Here is a 21,182-nt window from a genome sequence, read left to right as displayed (position 1 = left end):
CGTAGCGCGGATGTATGTTAGTGGTAGGCAGTTGCGTATGGGGCGCCGTTTGTCCATTAATTGTTTGACACTTTTAAGGCATGTTTTTACCATGGTTTACAGCAATTACATGTAGATATAGACCATAGAAACTGTTGCCAAATCCTGTTATGGTTTACATACCAGTAAAGTATTTGTTGTGTATAAGTTTATGGTTTACAAACCATGAGCATACAAAAAACATTTACAAATCATGGTTCATAAACCAAGAAAATTTACGCATCTTAAAAACATGGTTTATAAACCATACAAAATGAAGCATCAAATTCATGGTTTACAAATCATGGTTTACAAACCATGAAAATTGAGACATCTAACAAACATGGTTTATAAACCATGAAAATTGAAGAATAAAAATCGTGGTTTACAAATCATGGTTTATAAACCATAACAAATGAACCATAAAATCATGGTTTGTGACAATGGTTTATAAACCATGAAAATCGAGACTTCTTAAAAACAATGTTATGCTAAACTGAACACATTTTTTATAGGAATTTGAATGACACAAAATGAAATTGATTGAATTCTGAATTTGAAACACAGAAAAACGCATGGAAATTAAATTGGCTGTACTTTTACCGGAATTTACTGAGAAAACCTATATTATTACTTTATTGGACATTCAAATCAAGCATATAAAATTACAGAAGAAATACATGAAATTTAAACTGATGAAAAACCAAGGATATCACAGAAAGCTGATTAAAAATTGCTTCTTTCCATCAGAGTCCTTAGACATACAAATAAATACTACACTAAAAATTGCACAAGAATCAGTGAACAATGGCAGTAAAAATTGTACAAAACTGTTACATATTAGATTGAGTATATAAACCACAAGGGAAACTGACTGGGTAAATTTGTAAATGATTTTTGGGGTTGAACAAAGAATTGACTAGAGTGGGATTCGAACCAACGACCTCCGGCACGTTAATCCGGAGGTCGTTGGTTCGAATCCCACTCTAGTCAATTCTTTGTTCAACCCCCAAAAAAATTAGATTGAGATGAGAGATGTTGTTTTACTGCCCTTTCAAATTGATAGCAATTGTTAGAACACTTGATATTATTAGGAAGTATGTTCCTCTGATGAATTCCAGTATAAAACAAATAAGTTCATGTGGATTGTTGATAATCATGGATCAAGGTTGGTAGTATAAAACATTGTGAGAAATGGCTCCCTCTGAAGTGCCATAGTTTTCGAGAAAGAAGTAATTTTCCTTGAATTTGATTTTGAGACCTCCGATTTAGAACTTGAGGTCTCGAAATCAACCATCTAACGCACACAACTTCGTGTGACAAGGATTTTTTTCTTTCATTATTATCTCGCAAGTTCGATGACCGATTGTGCTCAAATTTTCACAGGTTTATTTTATGCACATGTTGAGATACACCAACTGTGAAGGCTAGTCTTTGACAATTACCAATAGTGTCCACTGCCTTTAAGAGGTCCAATTGTTTTTCAAATCCAATAATAATGCAGATGTTACTTCCACATTAATTTAGTTGGTTATGTTTCACATCGAAGCTTAATCGAGCTTCTTTAGACTGTATTTTCCCCTAGAATAATTCTCTGGGGTTATCCTCATACATATAAAACTTAAATTTTCTTCCTTATCTTCTCTTCTTTGGTTCTCGTACAGTGATTAAGTTTGCTATTCTGACAGTTCTTGGCTTCACAACCAGAAAAAATTAAATGAAAGGAAGAGGGGATGGGTACTTCTTACCGTTGTCACATGTTAGTCCGTCGTAGCCAGGGTCGCAGGCACAGGTAAACCCATCAGCTTCTTCGTAGCATGTGCCAAACTGACACGGTAAGTCCGCACAGTAAGCCACTATAATCAAAAAGGAAAAGTCGCTGTTGGTACATGTAATACAACTTTTATTCCAAGCTCTCTGCTTTTCCAGCAATATTAAGGAACAAAATTTAACAAAAAGCTTCCTTTTTGTGGCTAAACCACGTTGCTGGGCCCAATTTCATAGAAAGTTTTTCAGATAATCTTTAATTGGAAAACACATCTGAGAAATTACAGACAGTTAACGCTTCTCAGATTAAAATAAAAAGATTACAAAAATTGTGGCAAAAAGACTGATCTTTTTACAATACCACATTTCTTCGTAGTAAAATATTTTTCAAAGTGTTTTTTAAGCTGCTATTAAGCTTTTAACCAATAGTTTTTATCCCAATTGGTTTTAAGAGTGATAGCAAGCAAACACATTCCCTTTAAATGTCTGAACTAAGAAAGTTAATAAATCAATCAATTTATTTAAAACCTTTCAAATAAATAAATTCAGATGTAAATAGTGAATTTTGTATATGAGAATGCATCTCAACATTACCTCGTTCACAGAGATCTCCCATATAGCCCGCTGTACAGTCACAAGTGTACGTGTTCACTCCATCCCTACATACACCGTTCTGGCAGTCATTACTCCCTGCGCAATCATCAATATCTGCACCAATCAAAGAAATTCAACATTCTTATTTTTCAAAGGTTGAGGTAATAAACATCTACTTGTGATGGAGTACTGAGAACTTGAAGATAACATTCAGTAAGGTTTGCAATAAACACCTGAGTTGTGGTGGCTCTTAAAGGCACGGGGGAACGATTTCACAAAGAGTTAGGACTAGACCTAAATTAGAACTAATCATAGAAAATATTAAAAACTAAGGGCCAATCCCAAGTTAGGAAGAGTAACTCGTCCTATGGCTCGAGATCAGACTAGTCCCAACTCTTTGTGAGATCCATCCCTGGACACGTTTGGCAATTACTCAACTTATATAAAAACATAAAAAGTTACTTGGTAAAGAGCAACAGAGACCTGTTGAAAGTATAAAACATTGTTAGAACCGGCTCCCTCTGAAGTAACGTAGTTTTTGAGGAAACTTCTCACTAAAATATTTGAATCTGAGAAAGACTTCAGGCCTGAAGCCTTTCTGATGCATCTAAAAGCACACACATTTGTGCAAAGTTTCTATTTCAGAGACAATGTGTGGCTATGAACCAATAGGAGTAAAGTGGCGAGGACAAAGGATGTTTAGAATGAAAGGATGGGTTACTGGACCATAAAAGTGGTAAATGTATTGTTCGACAACAATGCAGGGAGACATGAAAGGGTAGGATTAGAGAGCAAGTTGCATCATGTTGCAACTAACAATGGTCAATTAATAAGAATAGCAAGATCAAAGGTATGATGATTTATTATATTTATTTATATAACTAGTTAGTAATAAGGGAATAAAAGGGTAGCGACAAGTTTTTAAACTGCTGTTTAAAACCGGCAGTGTCGTTGACGTGTGATAAAGGGCCAATTATTGTCTGGCAATGACCCTGCAAGGTTTTAAACAGACGTTTAAGAATGAGTTACTACTCTTTTATTCCTATTCATCACTGCCTTTTTGTTAAAGAAATGTTAAAAAATACAATTATAGACACTTTAACAATTGAAAATTTGAGGTTTGAAATATTTTTGTCAAAAACTTTGTGAAGAATCTGTTTGATGCACATGGGTTGTGTGTACCTGCGCATGCTTAGATTACGCATGCGCGCGTTATGTAAGCGCGCGAGCTTATCACGTGCTGTTACAAATAGCTATGAATTGCGTTCCGCGTTATAGTCTTGCACGCCCGCACGCGGAAGCCAGTCGGTTATAAACTTCTCCAGCTGGTCATTATCAGCTGTTTAAACACCCCCACGAGACTCGCTCTCTACCAATAGGAGTAGCGAAACTGTCTGGGATATTTATTAGTAATTAAAGTGCTACATTTTATTTTCCTCTAAAAGCTAAGACATATAAAAAGTCTGAATTCAGACCCCCAAAAAACAGCTGAAATTTCAGCCGTGTTTATGTCAAGTAGCAAATCAATTGTGAGTTTACATACAATTTTGAATCAACACTAACACATACACCATCGTGTGACCGACTATAAACAGGCCTTTAGAAAACGCTAAGGCTTATGTGGTACTTGCCTTTCTGCCCGAACCATGTACCAGGCCTGCTAATGCACGGAGGCAACAAAGGCGATTGCACCCCTGCCCCTGGTCATTGCTTTGGTGCCCTTGAAATGTTCCAGTTAGAAATTTACAATTGCCTCATAGGGTGCCCTTTACAAAGGAGAAACATTCCTTGGTGCCCTTGCCCTTTCAAAAATGAAGTATACAGTCATGATGTACCCTAACAAGAGCTGTGGATCTTTAATCATGTGGTTGCCATTACTCTGGAAAGACTTCTACAGCCTATAAGGTTACCACTATAAAACAATCATTCGTAAGTTGGTTAGTCACAAAGGGGTGGTTAAGTGGGGATGACAAGACAGCATGCTGGATAAAAACTACCGCGACTAGTGACCATGCCAGTGCCTGTAGCGTCTCTAGGCCAACACTTACAAGCTTGTATACGCCTACAACCGCGGACCTCCTACCATGCTCCTACTGTCCCTCTTTTGTTCCAACAGCTCCCATTGGTTTTGTACACGTTTTCCAACTGTGGACCTTTCCCGAACCATGGAGTCTATTGTTCCTCTCTTGTTATAGGTCCCCGGTTTGAATGTGTATATCTACTCTATCACACATGACTTAAGGAATTCTCAACATCACCTGTGAGAGATTCAACATTATAGCAGGAGTGCAACCTGTTCCTACATTTGTCACACACTGAGTGAGAGGTGTCAGTTTGTGCAGGTGCATTTCAGGGGATATACTTTGGGGTCTGGCATGCACATCAGAGTGAGCAATAATAACAGTCAGGAGGTGTGAGGGTGCGATTAACATGTGACATCATCATCATCATCGACACCCACGTACCTATACTGCAAAACGTCCCTTCGTACCCGGGTTGACAACTACAGACAAACCCGTCAACAATGTCAATGCAGTTGACGCCATGTTCCCCACACGGCACTGACAGACACTCGTTAATATTATTGTTGCACGTATTGCCGTCCCAGCCAGGGGGGCATTCGCACCCGAAGTCAAGGCCAACGATGAGCAGGTACCCTGGTTGGTGCATGGGGAGCTTGTGCAACCCAGCACATCTTCAAGATGTGGACGGAGGTGTGTTAAACGGATTTAGGTACAAAAATCAACTGGTTAGAACAACCGACAGGATGCAACAAAATATGACTTGCAGTGATATCATAATGCAAATTCATATTCTTCTTTTGTAGTCTCATTTTTTTCAGTGACTTTTATTAGTCTTTAAGCTTGTGTACTTAATTTGGGTACTTTTTGTAACACAAATCAAATGGTCCACATATTTACATTAAACTCACGATTTGAAGATAATGACAGTAGAAAGCTTTCCCTAAAATTATTAGTTGCTGGGGTACAGTACTATTTGAGAAATAATTAAAACAATGTCTTGCATGCTAAAATAATTTTCGCCTCCTGAGAAGAATATTATAAATTATATTTGTGATTAATATTTCAAAATCTGTGTGAGTGTAATGTAAATCTGTGGACATTGTGTCTTGTGTCCTACAAAATATACCCAGGCCCTTAAAGAGTTTTTAAAACAAAGTTTTGCTAATGGTGCAGTAGAAAAGGAGATGTTCAATGGTGTTCTAAAAACCATTGAACCGTTGTCGATGCAAAAGAGCTTACATCTGTCACATTTTGTTTGCCAGAAAAAGTGCTTTGTGCCATTGTATAAACCAACTATATTTGAGAAGTCAACAAACATTCATGGTTTTTATTATTAGCCTCATTTCAAGTGGAGGTTCCATTTCAAGACTTCCATTATTTATTACAATACTTGACGTTTTCTTTGGTTACAGTAAAAATATGAATTTTCCTATAATAAAAAAAAACACAAGCTTGCCTGCCCCCAAGATGCTCCAGGACCACATAATAGGGCTGCAAGCTGTTAAGCAGTAAATTCTGCTTGACAATTTTCTCTGGAGTGAGGCACAAGTCACAAAAATGCAAACTTACCGTAACTTTTGCTGGTAACAGATTTCTGCTAAGCAATACATTTCTTTGCTTAGCAAGTTTTTGTGCTTTCATGCACAGATGTTAAAGACAATGGACAGTATTGGTAATTGTCAAAGACCTGTCTTGTCACTTGATGTATCTCAACATATGCATTAAATAACAAACCTGTGAAAATTTGAGCTCAATCGGTCATCGAAGTTGCAAGATAATATTGAAAGGAAAAAACACCCTTGTCACACGAAGTTGTGTGCTTTCAGATGCTTGATTTCGGGACCTCAAAATCAAATTCGTGGAAAATTACTCCTTTCTTGAAAACTACATTACTTCATAGGTAGCCGTTTCTCACAATGTTTTTTACTATCAACCTCTCCCCATTATTTGTAATCAAGAAAGGTTTTATGATAATAATTATTTTGAGTAATTACCAATAGTGTCCACTGCCTTAAAATCATTATCTAGTAAACTCACCAGTAGAGTAGACCAGTTAGAACATCTCATTCACTGGGTTGGAATCACCAGAAAATGAAAAGTACAAGAAATTTGTGGTAGAGCTGACATCGTTAGGCGGTGAGAGAGATGGGCTGTCCGTTTGACAAAACTGACCCAAGAGATTGGCTGACTGGTTGGAACCATCATAGAACTGCAACCATTTTAAGTGCGAGTCGTATAAAAAAAGGAGAAAACAGGTGGAACAAGATCATTTATTAGATGGAAATTTGCATCGGGGATAATCAATAATAATTTTTGGTTTTACCCATAGGCATAGATGTGTGGTTAGCACTGTATACTCGGAACTTTCCCATAGCTCCGTGGTATTGATGGTCTTAATGTAAAAATCAGCTGCCAAATTTTGGACTTTTAAAATGTACAAGCCACCATTGCAGGTTATCAAACAATACGCCTAAGCACTGTATCCTCAGTGCTTTCGCGAGCTCTTTGAAAAAAAAACATATTCGGGTGGGCTTCGAACCAACGAACTTTGCAACTCTGAGATCGTTTATGTTGGATTTGAACTTTGCATTGTTGGAGTACAATCAAGTGAGGTTTGCGGTAGCACCAAACAACCCTCTTTTGAGTAAGTGGTAGCTCTGAGAAGAACCAGTGGTTGACAACTTAACATTAGCTAAGTGTGCTCTAATTGTCTTCATCAGAGTATACTGATTGAAACGATGAGTTGTCAAAAACCAGGGCCAAAAATTTGCTAAGCATGTTATTTCTTCCATGATAAAAACAGGATTACCAACCAAATTTCCATTTGTTGTATGTTGCTTCTTACTGGTATTCAGCTGCTATATGCTTGTCCTGAAAATCACGTGGCAATTTGGTTGGCCTTCCTGTTTTTATCAAGGGAGAAATTTCATGCAAAGCAAATTGTTGTGCTTAGCAGCGCTATGAAATTGGGCCTAGTTCGGGTCAGAAGGACTACTACTCAAAATAAACTTGGTGCTACCGAAAAACCTCACCCGAGTCTAAATAATAAAAAAAGTATTAAAATAAAATACTCATGACACTTTTTATAAACAGTTTCTGTTTTCATATGATACAAATAAATTTGTTAATCTTAACATACAGTCAAATAATAAAAGACCCAAATAAATTATAAATTAAACCAAAATTAAAGTTTGAGATGAAGAATACTTGTTGCCAGGCAAATTAAAGGCAGTGGACACTATTGGTAATTACTCAAAATAATTATTAGCATAAAACCTTTCTTGGTAACGAGTAATGGGGAGAGGTTGATAGTATAAAACATTGTGAGAAACACAAGGGTGTTTTTTTCTTTCAGTATTATCTTGGGACTTTGACGACTGATTGAGCTCAAATTTTCACAGGTTATTTTTATTTTCACAGGTTATTTTATGCATATGTTGAGATACACTAACTGTGAAGGCTAGTCTTTGACAATTACCAATAGTATCCAGTGTCTTTAACTCTAGAGACAAGGCATTGCAAAGATATTTAAAACTACTGGCCTCGAACTGCTGGTCTAGTGTAATATTCGAGGCCCTGTTTATAAAGATCATGTAATGGAAAAAACATTTCAGGCCGGTTACCAATGCCATTTATTCTTTACACCCTCATCAAGAATCGTAATGATGACAACATCACAACGAGACAGGAAATATGCAACAGGTGGGACCACGGCATCGGTCTCTTTCAACAAGGAGAGGGGTTTGTGTCTTAAAGGAAATGAGAGCCCTCACGTCGCATGGTGTGGACAGGTGCAAAACTGCCACTGCAAGGATGAACGATTGTCTCTTATTATCTCAAAATAATTTTGAGTGAAGGTGTTTTTTTCTTCTCATTTTGTAATCTTTGTTTCTTGTCACGTTCGATTGTTCTTCGCAGTGCAGTGGGATAACCAGAGGGGGAGGGGCTTTAGCCTGCCCCAGAACTATTGCCCTCCCCTCATTTTAAAGACATGGCAAAGCAGGGGGCACCATGGTAGAGGAGGGGCACCATGGCAAACGACAGGCAACTGAGGCTATGGCTTGTTCCGTGTACTTCCATGCCTGGCCTTAAATGATACATTTAACAGTGGTCGGGTTGGCCTAGTGGTTTCTTTCCTCACCTTCCACCTCTAGGGGTTCGAATCCCGTCGGGGACACCATATTAGGATTTGGGTTTTCAGTCCCAACCTGATTGTTCCCGGGTTTTCCTTAGAACAACTCTCACAAATAAACAACATGGGAAAACTGACTGGGTAAATTTTAAAATGATTTTGGGGTTGATCAAAGAAAGATTTACCAGATTGGGACTTGAACCAACAAACTCTGGATTAATGTACCAGCGCTCTACCAACTGAGCTATCTAGTCCTATGTATAATGTTGGTGGTCTTCCTATTTTGTCACTATATTTTATTTTGTTCACCCACATCTCAAACTGAAACTTTCTTCCTTGTCTTCTCTCCATTGTTTACTGGCCTGTATAGTGATTTAGTTCTCTTTTTCTGAGAACCAATCAAAATAATTAAACAATTAAACCTAACCCCCAATTCCTTGTGCCCCCCCCCCCTTCGTACCTGGATGTTAGACGCCGTACAGTCGTTGTTCAGAAGCAATTTGTCAAAGTTAACATTGATGCGGTGACCGGGGTCTGTCTGTAACAGCCAGCCACAGCTGATGTCACCTGGGTAGACGTCAGGGTACAAAGGGCTCTCAATGAACCCACTGCCTCCCGCTGGTACAGTGATCGTCTGGCCAGAGCATACTCCTGCGATGAATCAGATCATTTATTTCAGAGATTTTTATTTTGAGAAATAGGTAAAGATGTTCAATTCATGTTAAAGCCATTGGACTCTTTCAGTAAACAGTGTTGTCCAAGGCCCACAGTTTGTGTACCACAACTTCTATATCAAATAACAAACCTGTGAAAGTTAAGGCTCAATCGATCATCGGAGTCAGGAAGCAACGACGGGAAAAACCCACCCTTGTTTCCGCGCGTTTTGCCGTGTCATGACATGTGTTCAAAATAAATCTGTAATTCTCGTTAACGAGAATTTATATTGTTTTGCTGTTTTCTCAAAAAGTAAGGCATTTCATGGAATAATATTTCAAGAGAAGCCTGTCACCATTGCCTTCTGTAAACCCTGTAAGTTAAGTGTAAATCTGTGAACTTTTTTTTTTTCTGAACCGAAAGGGTCCAATGGCTCTAAGGTGAGAGCTACCAGCACTTTTACATTGCAGTACGCCATTTGTGCGCTAGATTTGAATAATGTCTGGTAAAATTACGTACTTGGTCACAAGTTACTAAGCAAGTTACCACTTCAAAATTGAAAACTATTGTGCAGGTTTGCCCCAAATGATATTACTCACATGCGAGGCTTGTACTCGTATAGGGAGAAGAAAAACAAGGCTAAAAAGCCACTCTTTGTATGGGGCTACAAGAAGACAAAATTATTAAGAATGCAGGGGAGCTGCAAGTAGGAATTGATATTCCTCTCAAAACAGTCTATATATTGCAGACAGGGGGTTCCAAAGAGATGCAGTATGTGGTATAAAGCTGTTGGAATGGCTCGTTGATCCACATCTCAGCAGATCAAGAGTGTATGGGTGAGAAGAAGCAGAAAGTCTGGTTTCATGCTCTTGACCTAAAGCTACAAGAAGCAAAATATACCTGTATATAAAATCATGAACCCTTCATAGGTGTCTGTACCATCCGAATGAAAATGAAGAACCAAAGAGTGGCCACTGGATAGAAGTGGCGTGGAAAATTCTTGCCCGCAGAAAATTTCACCGCCGAGGAGTGGAGCATCAGTGTTTTCTCCATCATAGATCTGTCAAATAAATTTCAAATAATTAATTTGTACATTGCCTGGTACTCATGCAGGCATTAGCCTTCATTGCCCCTGGTGGCCCCAGTGTCCTTTACAAGTTTCCTTAAAGGGATATGTTGCCTTGAATCGGTCGAGTTGGTCCATGAAACACAAACAATGCCTACAAATTGCGTGGTAAAATCGTTTTCCTTTTACCTTACGAACTAACACGGTCAGCCATTTTGTGGAGTCAAACACTTGACCCCAGAAAGTGGCCGATTGTGTTAGTTTACAGCGTTTAAGGAAAACCATGCATTTTCGAGGCATGTTTGTGTGGATCATTATAATAATATCAAAGTCCTAACCAGCGCTCGTACCCTACCGATACTCAAGGCACTGAACGATATACAAAACATCTTGCTAACCATATCAATTTCATAACAAAAGGTTTCAAGCACTTTTCATGGACCAACTCGCCTGATCCAAGGCAACGTGTCCCTTTAAAATTTTCAAAAGGGAAGTGCTCTCTGCAAAATGAAAATGGCCTTGCCCTTTCAACATGTTCAAAAATGAAATTCCAGGCCTGTGACATCACCAGATATTCCTATTAAATTGGTAGCCAAATATTTTTTTTTTTATTTCGCTAAAAAAAATTAGCTGTCAAATTTTCCTGTGTACAAGTCGCAGCTTATCTGACTTTCAAAATGTATCGTAGGACATCCTGTTTTCAAGGTGTCCCTAAAATCGAGGCAAATCTTTTACCTCTCTGTGCGCAATGTAAACAGTCCCTATAGATAAAATGTTTGTGGTTTGACTCCCTTGAAAAAAATGTAAAATAAAAACATGTAAGGCTCCACTGGTTAGTTGCACTTGTAAATGGGTCTGTCCACACTAATGGGACCATTTGATGTTAGTTTTTTTTTATAAATGGGTGACAAAAATAAATAAGAAGAGTTTTGTCAAGCTTGTTTCCCATGCACATTCCAAATCACTTCAAAGTCTTTGTTTGCAAAGAGCAAGACACATTTGTCTGTATTTTAGCAATAACTTGGGATTATCTTCAATATGATTATGTTTGTAACAGGGGAATGTTGGACAGACATTTCAGACATAAATGGTGAGAAAGGCATAATAATATATTTAAACAGATTGCCAAAAATGTTGTCCCCTACAATGCTGTCCCTGTAAAGAATGTTTCCAGGCAAAACCAAGACATCTGTTTTGGTACTCAAGAAACTACAGAGAATTATTTTGAAGATATTAGGTTTGTAACATGGACAGATATTTGTCACAATATGTCTGTCCATGTTAAAAACAAACATTCATACCAGCTGAAAAACCTCAAGGTACTCTTGGTTTTACAGATAACCATAAATATAGGGGCAATGGGTCTAACTTAATTAGCCTTTGAGTAAATCAATTAATTAATTATTTGTGTCATCCATTTCTAGTCAATTCCGACACAAAATGTCTGTCCTCGTTACAAACAATGCTGTCTTAAAGAAAACTGCGTAACTTCTTAAGTAATAAGACATTTGTTATACGGTTTGGTAAGCACACTCACTATCAGCAGAGAATTGTACAAAACAAAATACAGGGAAAAATGTTGTATTTTGTGTACCCTCCCAGTTACAGTCCAAAAAGTTACCTTTTGGAACAAAAAAGACCCATTAGTGTGGACAGACCCACCTGCAAAATATTTGGTATTTTAGGCATTTCTACAAAGTACAAAAAAATGTCATAATGTTGGGGCCATAAAAGAAATTGCCAACCGAAAAAGTTTCATCAAACACTATTTCAATTCACAATTCATGATGATCAAATAATGTCATTGAACATTCTGCTGAGCATTCTGGGAAAAAAATACAGAGGTTAAAAGAAGCCATGTGCCTTATATGATTTTCTAATATATTTGGAGAATTTCAAAGTTATCAGTGTTTATTTAATACGCTTTATTTTAAATGTAAAGAAGTATAAAAAAAAAAAAAAAAAAAAAAAAAAACATATATTTTTTGCAAATTAGCATGGTAATTATTAGAATGTCATAACAAAATATTTTGAATAAAATGAAGACAAGTAACTGCTGGCTATACAGTCATACAGAAAGTCTCACAGAATACTTGTAACCTGTAGTCACTGCAGATGTTTCCTCCACGTATGGCTTCACCGGGAAACCTTACTTTCTCGTTTGCCTTGAAAACAGGAAAAACTCAAAACAAAATGGGACCAGTTGAAGTCATCGAAGATCAGTGTGTGGTGTGAAAATTTCAATATCCATCAAGTATGTTTGTATACTTCTTATAAACAAATGAAACAGTTGATAATGGCATCATCATTATTTTGTATCCAATTACAGAAAAACAACATAATACCTTGAAAACAGGACACCACCAATTCGGGTTATCTAACTATTTTGGAAAATTTCTGTACGGCGCCTCATACGATTTGAAATAATATAGTATCTAATTTACCTCAATGAGATATCCTGTTTTCTTTTTACAAATGAGTGAAATAAAAAAGTGGTGCCGCCTGTGATATTATTTGCTTTGGCCCAAAGTCTCACAGAACTCAACTTGACTTTGGCCATGTTTTTGGGGGCTGTGACTACTCTCCTCTAGAGTAGGGGAGAACTATGCGATTCTTTCCACTCTCCTCTCCTACGTGGAGATTTCCCCTACGTGGAGACGTGAGACGATAGCGGAACGAACCTCATCAGAGTTATAGGAGTCTCGCCTACTTTAGCTACCCCTCCTCAATGAAAAAAAAAAACTGGTGGCAGGATACGGAAACGATTTTGGCACAATCTAAAAAGTAGACGAGTTAACCAATTCAAGATGGCTTACTTGTCATTATTGTTCCTGTTTGTCTGGTGAAACTCACATGACATGACACTTGAGTACCATACGGAATAACTGGGCATTTTTCAAAACTTACCGAGGTGGCTTATTTGATATTTTACATCTACTTTTGGAGCAGTTTTTCCACGAGCACGTACACAACAAATACACACGACTTGTACATTATATAACAAGGAAGTGCACTGTGAATGATTGCGCATGTGCATTGCTTAGTTTCAGACCGCACCAGCTCCTGTCAGTCAGCGGATTGGTTAGTAAAGCTACATTTTCATTGGTGGAAAGTCCTAGACAAAAAAAAAACATAAAATGGGTGGGGATGTTATTCTTATTCCGTTGTTGGGTCTCAAAGATCATGTTCGTAAAGCAAATTCCCTACAGCCGGAATGGTTTAAATTTCTGTTTGACGATGTGTTAGAATTAACAATGCACTCTTTTAGTTTTAGTTTCACAAGCGATGACAAAACAAGTGTCTGTTACAAAACTCACTGACTGAAACTGCGCCATACAAGAAGTACAGAGTGCAGTGTAGCTCCACCCACACACAAGGTAATTGATCCAGATCACACAAACAGCCAACAGGGGGCAGTTGTAAATTTTCACTTGTAAGTTTGTTCAGGACTATAGGCCCCTATAGAAAATTAAAACACACCAGAAAGGGCAGCTTCAGTAGTAGCTGGTGTGACCACCTTGTAGAGCAGGGGGAGGGGGGGGGGGGGTGAATTAAAAAGCAGATTCCCAAAAGCTCTGAATGGGATTCGGTGTGAATTGAAGAGTACTTCCTTAAATGATAATGGTGGGGGGGGGGTCCATGGGACCCAATGATAGATCCCTCAGGGCCTCAGATTGAGTAGAAACACTAGGCTAAGTACTCTACCACTACTAACAAGGTTCTAATGTGAAACTAAAGGTACTATTCTTAAAAAACAAACGAAACTTAAATTGTAAAATACATGCAGAGACGGATGTGTTCAACAACATCAGCCTTCTTTTGAGACTTGGGTTTGCTTCAATGACAAGTTTTGTCAGTACAAGCATTTCTTATGACAAATTGTTTAATTCTGAGAAGGCAGCCTTTGAAGAACTCAAAAGTCAAGTCAAAGATGATCAGGGACCCTCAAGAGCCACATCACGCTCTACTAATATCTAAAAATATATGATCTAGCCAAGCTGGCTACAGCTGCAACAAGCATTGATCCAACAGTAACAACTCGATCTTACCAAAGAAAAAAACCTAAGCTAATTATCTTGTAAAACAGCAGCAGCATCATTTACACAGCTAAAGATTCCTTTTTCCCTGTGCACAATTGGTGCTTATTTAAATAATTGGAAAATGCAACAAAATGGTTTTTAAAATCCTGTGTGTGTGATGTGTGCATGGGGCTGATTTCGAGCATCTTTTATATGTACTCGAGTATAAACACTTATTCCAGCTTTGGTATTGCTTCCAACCTTTGGAAGCCATACTTTTTTTGCTACATGTATGCTACATGGATCTACATGTATGAAATTGGATCAATCTGCATCCAATTTCATAAAGCTTGCTAGCCAAAAATTTGCTAAGCATGAAATGTCTTCCTTGATAAAAACAGGATTACCAACCAAATGTCCATTTGTTGCATGTTGATGTTGCTTGACACTGGTATTCAACTGCTGTCTGCTTATCCTGAAAATCACGTGGCAATTTGGTTGGTAATCCTGTTTTTATCAAGGAAGAAATGTCATGCTAAGCAAATTTTTGTGCTTAAAGGCTTTGTGAAATTAGGCCCTGGTGTTTATCTCCCCATGCCTGATTAATAAAACTTCAGCAGGGGTCGAAATTAAGTATATTTTCATGGTAATTAGCAGGGCTAGTAACCAAGAACTTTTGTAGCCCTGATGAATTTTTTGTAGCCTGGAAAAACCTATTATATCACGGCACAAACTTCAGCACAGTTTATTGCTGTTTGTGATATTGACTTGTTCATTATTTCCCCACTAGCCCGCCAGGCTATAAATCTGGTAGTCCAAGGCTAGCAGCAATTTCGACCCCTGTTCAGATAAACATGTTTGGATTTGAAACAGAATCCATCCAGTGATTCTTTATATTTTTTTGTTTAAAGATACTACATTTCTTTTCAAGTCTCAAAAAAAAGTCTGTCTCCGTACAATTTTGAGGAATTCAGGTACATAACATGACCAATGCACCATAACTCCTTCTGCTTAGTCCAACTATAAGCCTAGATATGAAGATATGAAAATCACATGGCAGTTTGGTAAAACGTCAGCAGTTTATTGAGCATTTTGTAAGCTTGGGTTTTTGGGCCAAAATTTAAAAATCTGTGATGCAGGCATCACAAAATTTTCAGATTTCAGGTCAACAAATTTTGGGTGATTTTATGGTTTCAAATGATACAGAAAGTACTATTGAGCACATTTCGTCAGTGTGGGATAGGTAAACAAGCCAAAGATGGAGATTTATTGAGCATTTTGTAAGCTTGGGTTTTTGGGCCAAAATTTAAAAAATCTGTGATGCCGGCAACACAATATTTTCAGATTTCGGGTCAACAAATTTTTGGTGATTTTATGGTTTCAAATAATACAGAAAGGACTACTGAACACATTTTATCAGTGTGGGATGGATAAACGAGCAAAAGTTTGAGATTTATTGAGCATTTTGTAAGTTTGGGTTTTTGGGCCAAAATTATAAAAAATCTGTGATGCCGGCATCACAAAATTTTCAGATTTCGGGTCAACAAATTTTGGATGATTTTATGGTTTCAAATGATACAGAAAGGACTAACTACTGAACAAATTTTATCAGTGTGGGATGGGTAAACGAGCGAAAGTTTGAGATTTATTGAGCATTTTGTAAGTTTGGGTTTTTGGGCCAAAATTTTAAAAATCTGTGATGCTGGCATCACAAAATTTTTAGATTTCGGGTCAACAAATTTTGGATGATTTTATGGTTTCAAATGATACAGAAAGGACTACTGAACACATTTTATCAGTGTGGGATGGGTAAACGAGCAAAAGTTTGAGATTAATTGAGCATTTTGTAAGCTTGGGTTTTTGGGCCCAAAATTATAAAAAAAATCTGTGATGCCGGCATCACAAAATTTTCAGATTTCGGGTCAACAAATTTTGGGTGATTTTATGATTTCGGGTCAACAAATTTTGGATGATTTTATGGTTTCAAATGATACAAAAAGGACTACTGAACACATTTGATCAGTGTGGGATGGGTAAACGAGCAAAAGTTTGAGATTCATTGAGCATTTTGTAAGTTTGGGTTTTTGGGCCAAAATTATAAAAAAATCTGTGATGCCAGCATCACAAAATTTTCAGATTTCGGGTCAACAAATTTTGGGTGATTTTATGGTTTCAAATGATACAGAAGGGACTACTGAGCACAGTTTGTCAGTGAGGGATGGGTAAACGAGCGAAAGTTTGAGATTTATTGAGTATTTTGTAGGTTTTGGTTTTTGGGCCAAAATTTTAAAAATCTGTGATGCCGGCATCACAAAATTTTCAGATTTCGGGTCAACACATTTTCGGTGTTTTTATGGTTTCAAATGATACAGAAAGGACTACTGAGCACATTTTGTCAGTGTGGGATGGGTAAACGAGCAAAAGTTTGAGATTTATTGAGCATTTTGTAAGTTTGGGTTTTTGGGCCAAAATTAAAAAAAACTGTGATGCCGGCTGCACAAAATTTTCAGATTTCGGGTCAACAAATTTTGGGTGATTTTATGGTTTCAAATGATACAGAAAGGACTACTGAACACATTTTATCAGTGTTGGATGGGTAATCGAGCAAAAGTTTGAGATTTAAGATTTATTGAGCATTTTTTAAATTTGTGTTTTTGGTCCAAAATCCAAAAAATCTGTGATGCCGGCATCACAAAAATTTCAGATTTCGGGAAACAAATTTTGTGTGATTTTATGGTTTCAAATGATACAGAAAGGACTACTGAACACATTTTGTCAATGTGGGATAGGTAAACGAGCAAAAGTTTGAGATTTATTGAGAACTTTGTAAGTTTGGGTTTCGGGGCCTAAATTAAAAAAAATCTGTGATGCCAGCATCACAAAATTTTAAGATTTCGGGTCAACAAATTTTGGATGATTTTATGGTTTCAAATGATACAGAAAGGACTACTGAACACATTTTATCAGTGTGGGATGGGTAAACGAGCAAAAGTTTGAGATTCATTGAGCATTTTGTAAGTTTGGGTTTTTGGGCCAAAATTATAAAAAAATCTGTGATGCCAGCATCACAAAATTTTCAGATTTCGGGTCAACAAATTTTGGGTGATTTTATGGTTTCAAATGATACAGAAGGGACTACTGAGCACAGTTTGTCAGTGAGGGATGGGTAAACGAGCGAAAGTTTGAGATTTATTGAGTATTTTGTAGGTTTTGGTTTTTGGGCCAAAATTTTAAAAATCTGTGATGCCGGCATCACAAAATTTTCAGATTTCGGGTCAACACATTTTCGGTGTTTTTATGGTTTCAAATGATACAGAAAGGACTACTGAGCACATTTTGTCAGTGTGGGATGGGTAAACGAGCAAAAGTTTGAGATTTATTGAGCATTTTGTAAGTTTGGGTTTTTGGGCCAAAATTAAAAAAAACTGTGATGCCGGCTGCACAAAATTTTCAGATTTCGGGTCAACAAATTTTGGGTGATTTTATGGTTTCAAATGATACAGAAAGGACTACTGAACACATTTTATCAGTGTTGGATGGGTAATCGAGCAAAAGTTTGAGATTTAAGATTTATTGAGCATTTTTTAAATTTGTGTTTTTGGTCCAAAATCCAAAAAATCTGTGATGCCGGCATCACAAAAATTTCAGATTTCGGGTAACAAATTTTGTGTGATTTTATGGTTTCAAATGATACAGAAAGGACTACTGAACACATTTTGTCAATGTGGGATAGGTAAACGAGCAAAAGTTTGAGATTTATTGAGAACTTTGTAAGTTTGGGTTTCGGGGCCTAAATTAAAAAAAATCTGTGATGCCAGCATCACAAAATTTTAAGATTTCGGGTCAACAAATTTTGGGTGATTTTATGGTTTCAAATGATACAGAAAGGACTACTGAACACATTTTATCAGTGTGGGATGGGTAATCGAGCAAAAGTATGAGATTTATTGAGCATTTTGTAAGTTTGGGTTTTTGGGCCAAAATTTAAAAAATCTGTGATGCCGGCATCACAAAATTTTCAGATTTCGGGTCAACAAATTTTGGGTGATTTTATGGTTTCAAATGATACAGAAAGGACTACTGAACACATTTTATCAGTGTGGGATGAGTAATCCAGCAAAAGTTTGAGATTTTTTGAGAATTTTGTAAGTTTGGGTTTTTGGGCCAAAATTAAAAAAATCTGTGATGCCGGCATCACAAAATTTTCAGATTTCGGGTCAACAAATTTTTGGGTGATTTTATGGTTTCAAATGATACAGAAAGGACTACTGAACACATTTTGTCAGTGTGGGATAGGTGAACGAGCAAAAGTTTGAGATTTATTGAGAATTTTGTAAGCTTGGGTTTTCGGGCCAAAATTATAAAAATCTGTGATGCCGGCATCACAAAATTTTCAGATTTCGGGTCAACAATTTTTTGGTGATTTTATGGTTTCAAATGACACAGAAAGGACTACTAAACACATTTTGTCAGTGTGGGATAGGTAAATGAGCAAAAGTTTAGGTTTATTGAGAATTTTGTAAGTTTGGGTCAAAATTAAAAATTTAAAAAAATCTGAGATGCCGGCATCACAAAATTTTCAAATTTGGGGTCAACAAATTTTGGGTGATTTTATGGTTTCAAATGATACAGAAAGGACTACTGAACACATTTTATCAGTGTGGGATGGGTAAACAAGCAAAAGTTTGAGATTAATTCAGAATTTTGTAAGTTTGGGTTTTGGGTACGAACTGAAAAAAATTGACCATGCGGGTATGGTCAAAAATTTCCGATTTGGGGTCAACAAATTTCCTTTGGTTTTATGGTTCTCAATGATACAGAGTTTGGACTACTCAATACATTTCATCAGCCGAGACTGGGTAAACAACAACTTTTTTTAGATTCATCAGAAAAAACAGTGATGCTGGCTTTACAAATTTTTTGGGTGAGTTTATGGTTCCAAATGATACAGAAAGGACTACTGTCACAAGAGGGCTCTGTAGTTTATGGTATTATTTGATTATGTGCAGGACATGTCTAGACAGCTAAAACGTAAGTTTGGGGCGTTGCCCTACCTCATTGACCATATATGGTATTAACAGGGTTCCATTTGTAAGTTATTTCTTGCATAGTAATGAGGTGATTTTGTATTGGGAACCTTATGGGGAGTGGAATGTCTTAGGTTCAGATCCGTCCAGCATCTTGAGGAGTACATTAGCACAGTTTGGTGTTAGCCTAAGAAGCGATTGGCGCTAGCCTAAAGTAGTGGAGTCATGTTGAGCGATAGCCTAGTAATGTTTGGCGATAGCCTAAAGTATTAATGTAGTCGCGATAGCCGAAGTATTGCAGTCGTATTTGGCGATAGCCAAGGGGTATAGCGATAGCTGTTTAGCTGATAGATAAATAATTTGGTGGATGCAAGGGCAGTGCAGCAGAGGACAGACGGTCCAGACTCCGGAGAGACTCCCGGGCCTAAGGATTGGTGATGTAAACTTGAAACAAACTTATATTGCAGGCAGTGGGCGGTGGAAGCCAGAAGAGTAATTTATGGCCCAATAGTCGTCGAGACTTTGAAGGATTATTGTTGAACTGATTTGTGACATCGTAATTTAATAACTTATTTGTACTTTTCTTTTCCTTTGTTAAATTGGTCCAAGTGTAAATACTCAATTGTAAATAAATAAGTTAGCATAAAACGCATTAATTCACAAGTCACCGTTTATTTGTAATTTTGTGGTGTGCTTGGAGGAACAGTTTTCTTTAGTTTTGATTTTTGGTATTTGGGATAACACGGCTTTGTGACAACTACTGAGAACAATACTGGCATGGGCAAATTTTCAGAGTTGGGGGTCAGACAACTTTTGGTGTCTTTATGTTTTCAAATGAAACAGAACAGTTTACTGAAGACATTTCATAAGTTCAGACTGAGTCAATCAACCAAAGTTTGAGACACATTGAGAATTTGTTGATGTTGAGTTTTTAGTAAAAAATCTGAAAAAATCTGCCATGCGGGCATGGGACAATGTTCAGATTTAGGGTCAGACAATTTTCGGTGATTTTGTGCTTTCAAACGACACAGAATAGACTACTGAAGACATGTTATCAGTGCTGACTGGGTTAATGAGTAAAAGTTCAAGATATAATTGGATTTTTGTGAAGTTCTTAATTAAACTTCCTCTATGGTAGGTTCCAGTTAAATATTGGAAGACAAAATCAACCAAGTGTTGTCTCATTGGTTGCCATTGTTGAAAGTATTTGCAAAGACTTCTGCTTTTTATGGGGAAAAAGAGTTATTACATGTGCATATATAATCAAGATTACTAGCAGAGAAAGCAAACAGTAAGCATGGATTACCTTCAGGCTATACGCTGTATGCATCATCAGAGGCGCAGAGACTCTTGGACAATATGGAGAGCAGCAAGTAGTACAACTGGAATGGTGCAGGCAAGATTGCAGGGTGGGAAGAAGAGGCGTAGGGTGTAGAGGTGGCAACTGTCCTGTCTCAGCTTTCACCAGCAGTTTGGAGGGAAAATGACCTAACACAGTGTTATTAAACCAGTTCAGAATAAATTCTTACACTGATTTCTGACCAAGCTTTACTTAAAAACCAATGATTTTGTTTAGGAAAGATCAAATAATTTGTTTAAAGGATGAATTATATCCTGTATATTTCAATAATGCAATCAGGAAGTAGCTACGATATCTCAAAGTGAGTTCAATGTGTGAAGATTTTGATAATGCAGATTGTCTTAAATGTTGGTACAATTACATTTCAAGTGTAACACTCCAAAGTGTGCGGTGCTAGTATTTCAAGCCTGTATCTAGTACACAATACTTCTTGTACCAATTTAATTTCACTTTTCAGTTCACATTCACACAGTTTCACAAGTCATCTGTTATTGTTGTGAACCATTTTGATGGTTTAGAGG

At 37.2% G+C, this 21,182-nt stretch overlaps 1 protein-coding gene across 1 annotated transcript; it reads right to left on the bottom strand.

Moving 5' to 3' along the window:
• Window positions 1–1,030: 1,030 nt before the first annotated feature.
• On the bottom strand, window positions 1,031–21,059 carry LOC139936335 (bone morphogenetic protein 1-like). The gene is made up of 6 exons (XM_071931132.1): window positions 20,608–21,059; window positions 10,090–10,249; window positions 8,996–9,186; window positions 6,441–6,612; window positions 2,380–2,493; window positions 1,031–1,874 (listed from the first exon to the last, which is right to left on the bottom strand). The coding sequence occupies exons 1-4, from the start codon at window positions 20,632–20,634 to the stop codon at window positions 6,457–6,459; spliced, it is 534 nt and encodes a 177-aa protein (XP_071787233.1). The 5' UTR covers window positions 20,635–21,059; the 3' UTR covers window positions 1,031–1,874; window positions 2,380–2,493; window positions 6,441–6,456.
• Between the last annotated feature and the right edge of the window lie 123 nt (window positions 21,060–21,182).

The sequence above is a fragment of the Asterias amurensis genome, chromosome 4 (assembly GCF_032118995.1).
Source record: "Asterias amurensis chromosome 4, ASM3211899v1".
In the NCBI taxonomy this organism is placed as follows: Eukaryota; Metazoa; Echinodermata; class Asteroidea; order Forcipulatida; family Asteriidae; genus Asterias; species Asterias amurensis.
Note: the sequence above shows the minus strand (reverse complement) of the source record. Positions and strands in the feature narration are given on the sequence as shown.

Excerpts from the sequence above, each read along its gene's own strand:
- LOC139936335 (XM_071931132.1), bottom strand. The coding sequence starts at position 20,634 with ATGATGCATACAGCGTATAGCCTGAAG. Across the intron at positions 9,187-10,089 it reads GTTCATGATTTTATATACAG|GAGTATGCTCTGGCCAGACG; the intron begins GTATATTTTGCT and ends GATTCATCGCAG. Across the intron at positions 6,613-8,995 it reads GTACGGCGTCTAACATCCAG|TTCTATGATGGTTCCAACCA; the intron begins GTACGAAGGGGG and ends AAATGGTTGCAG.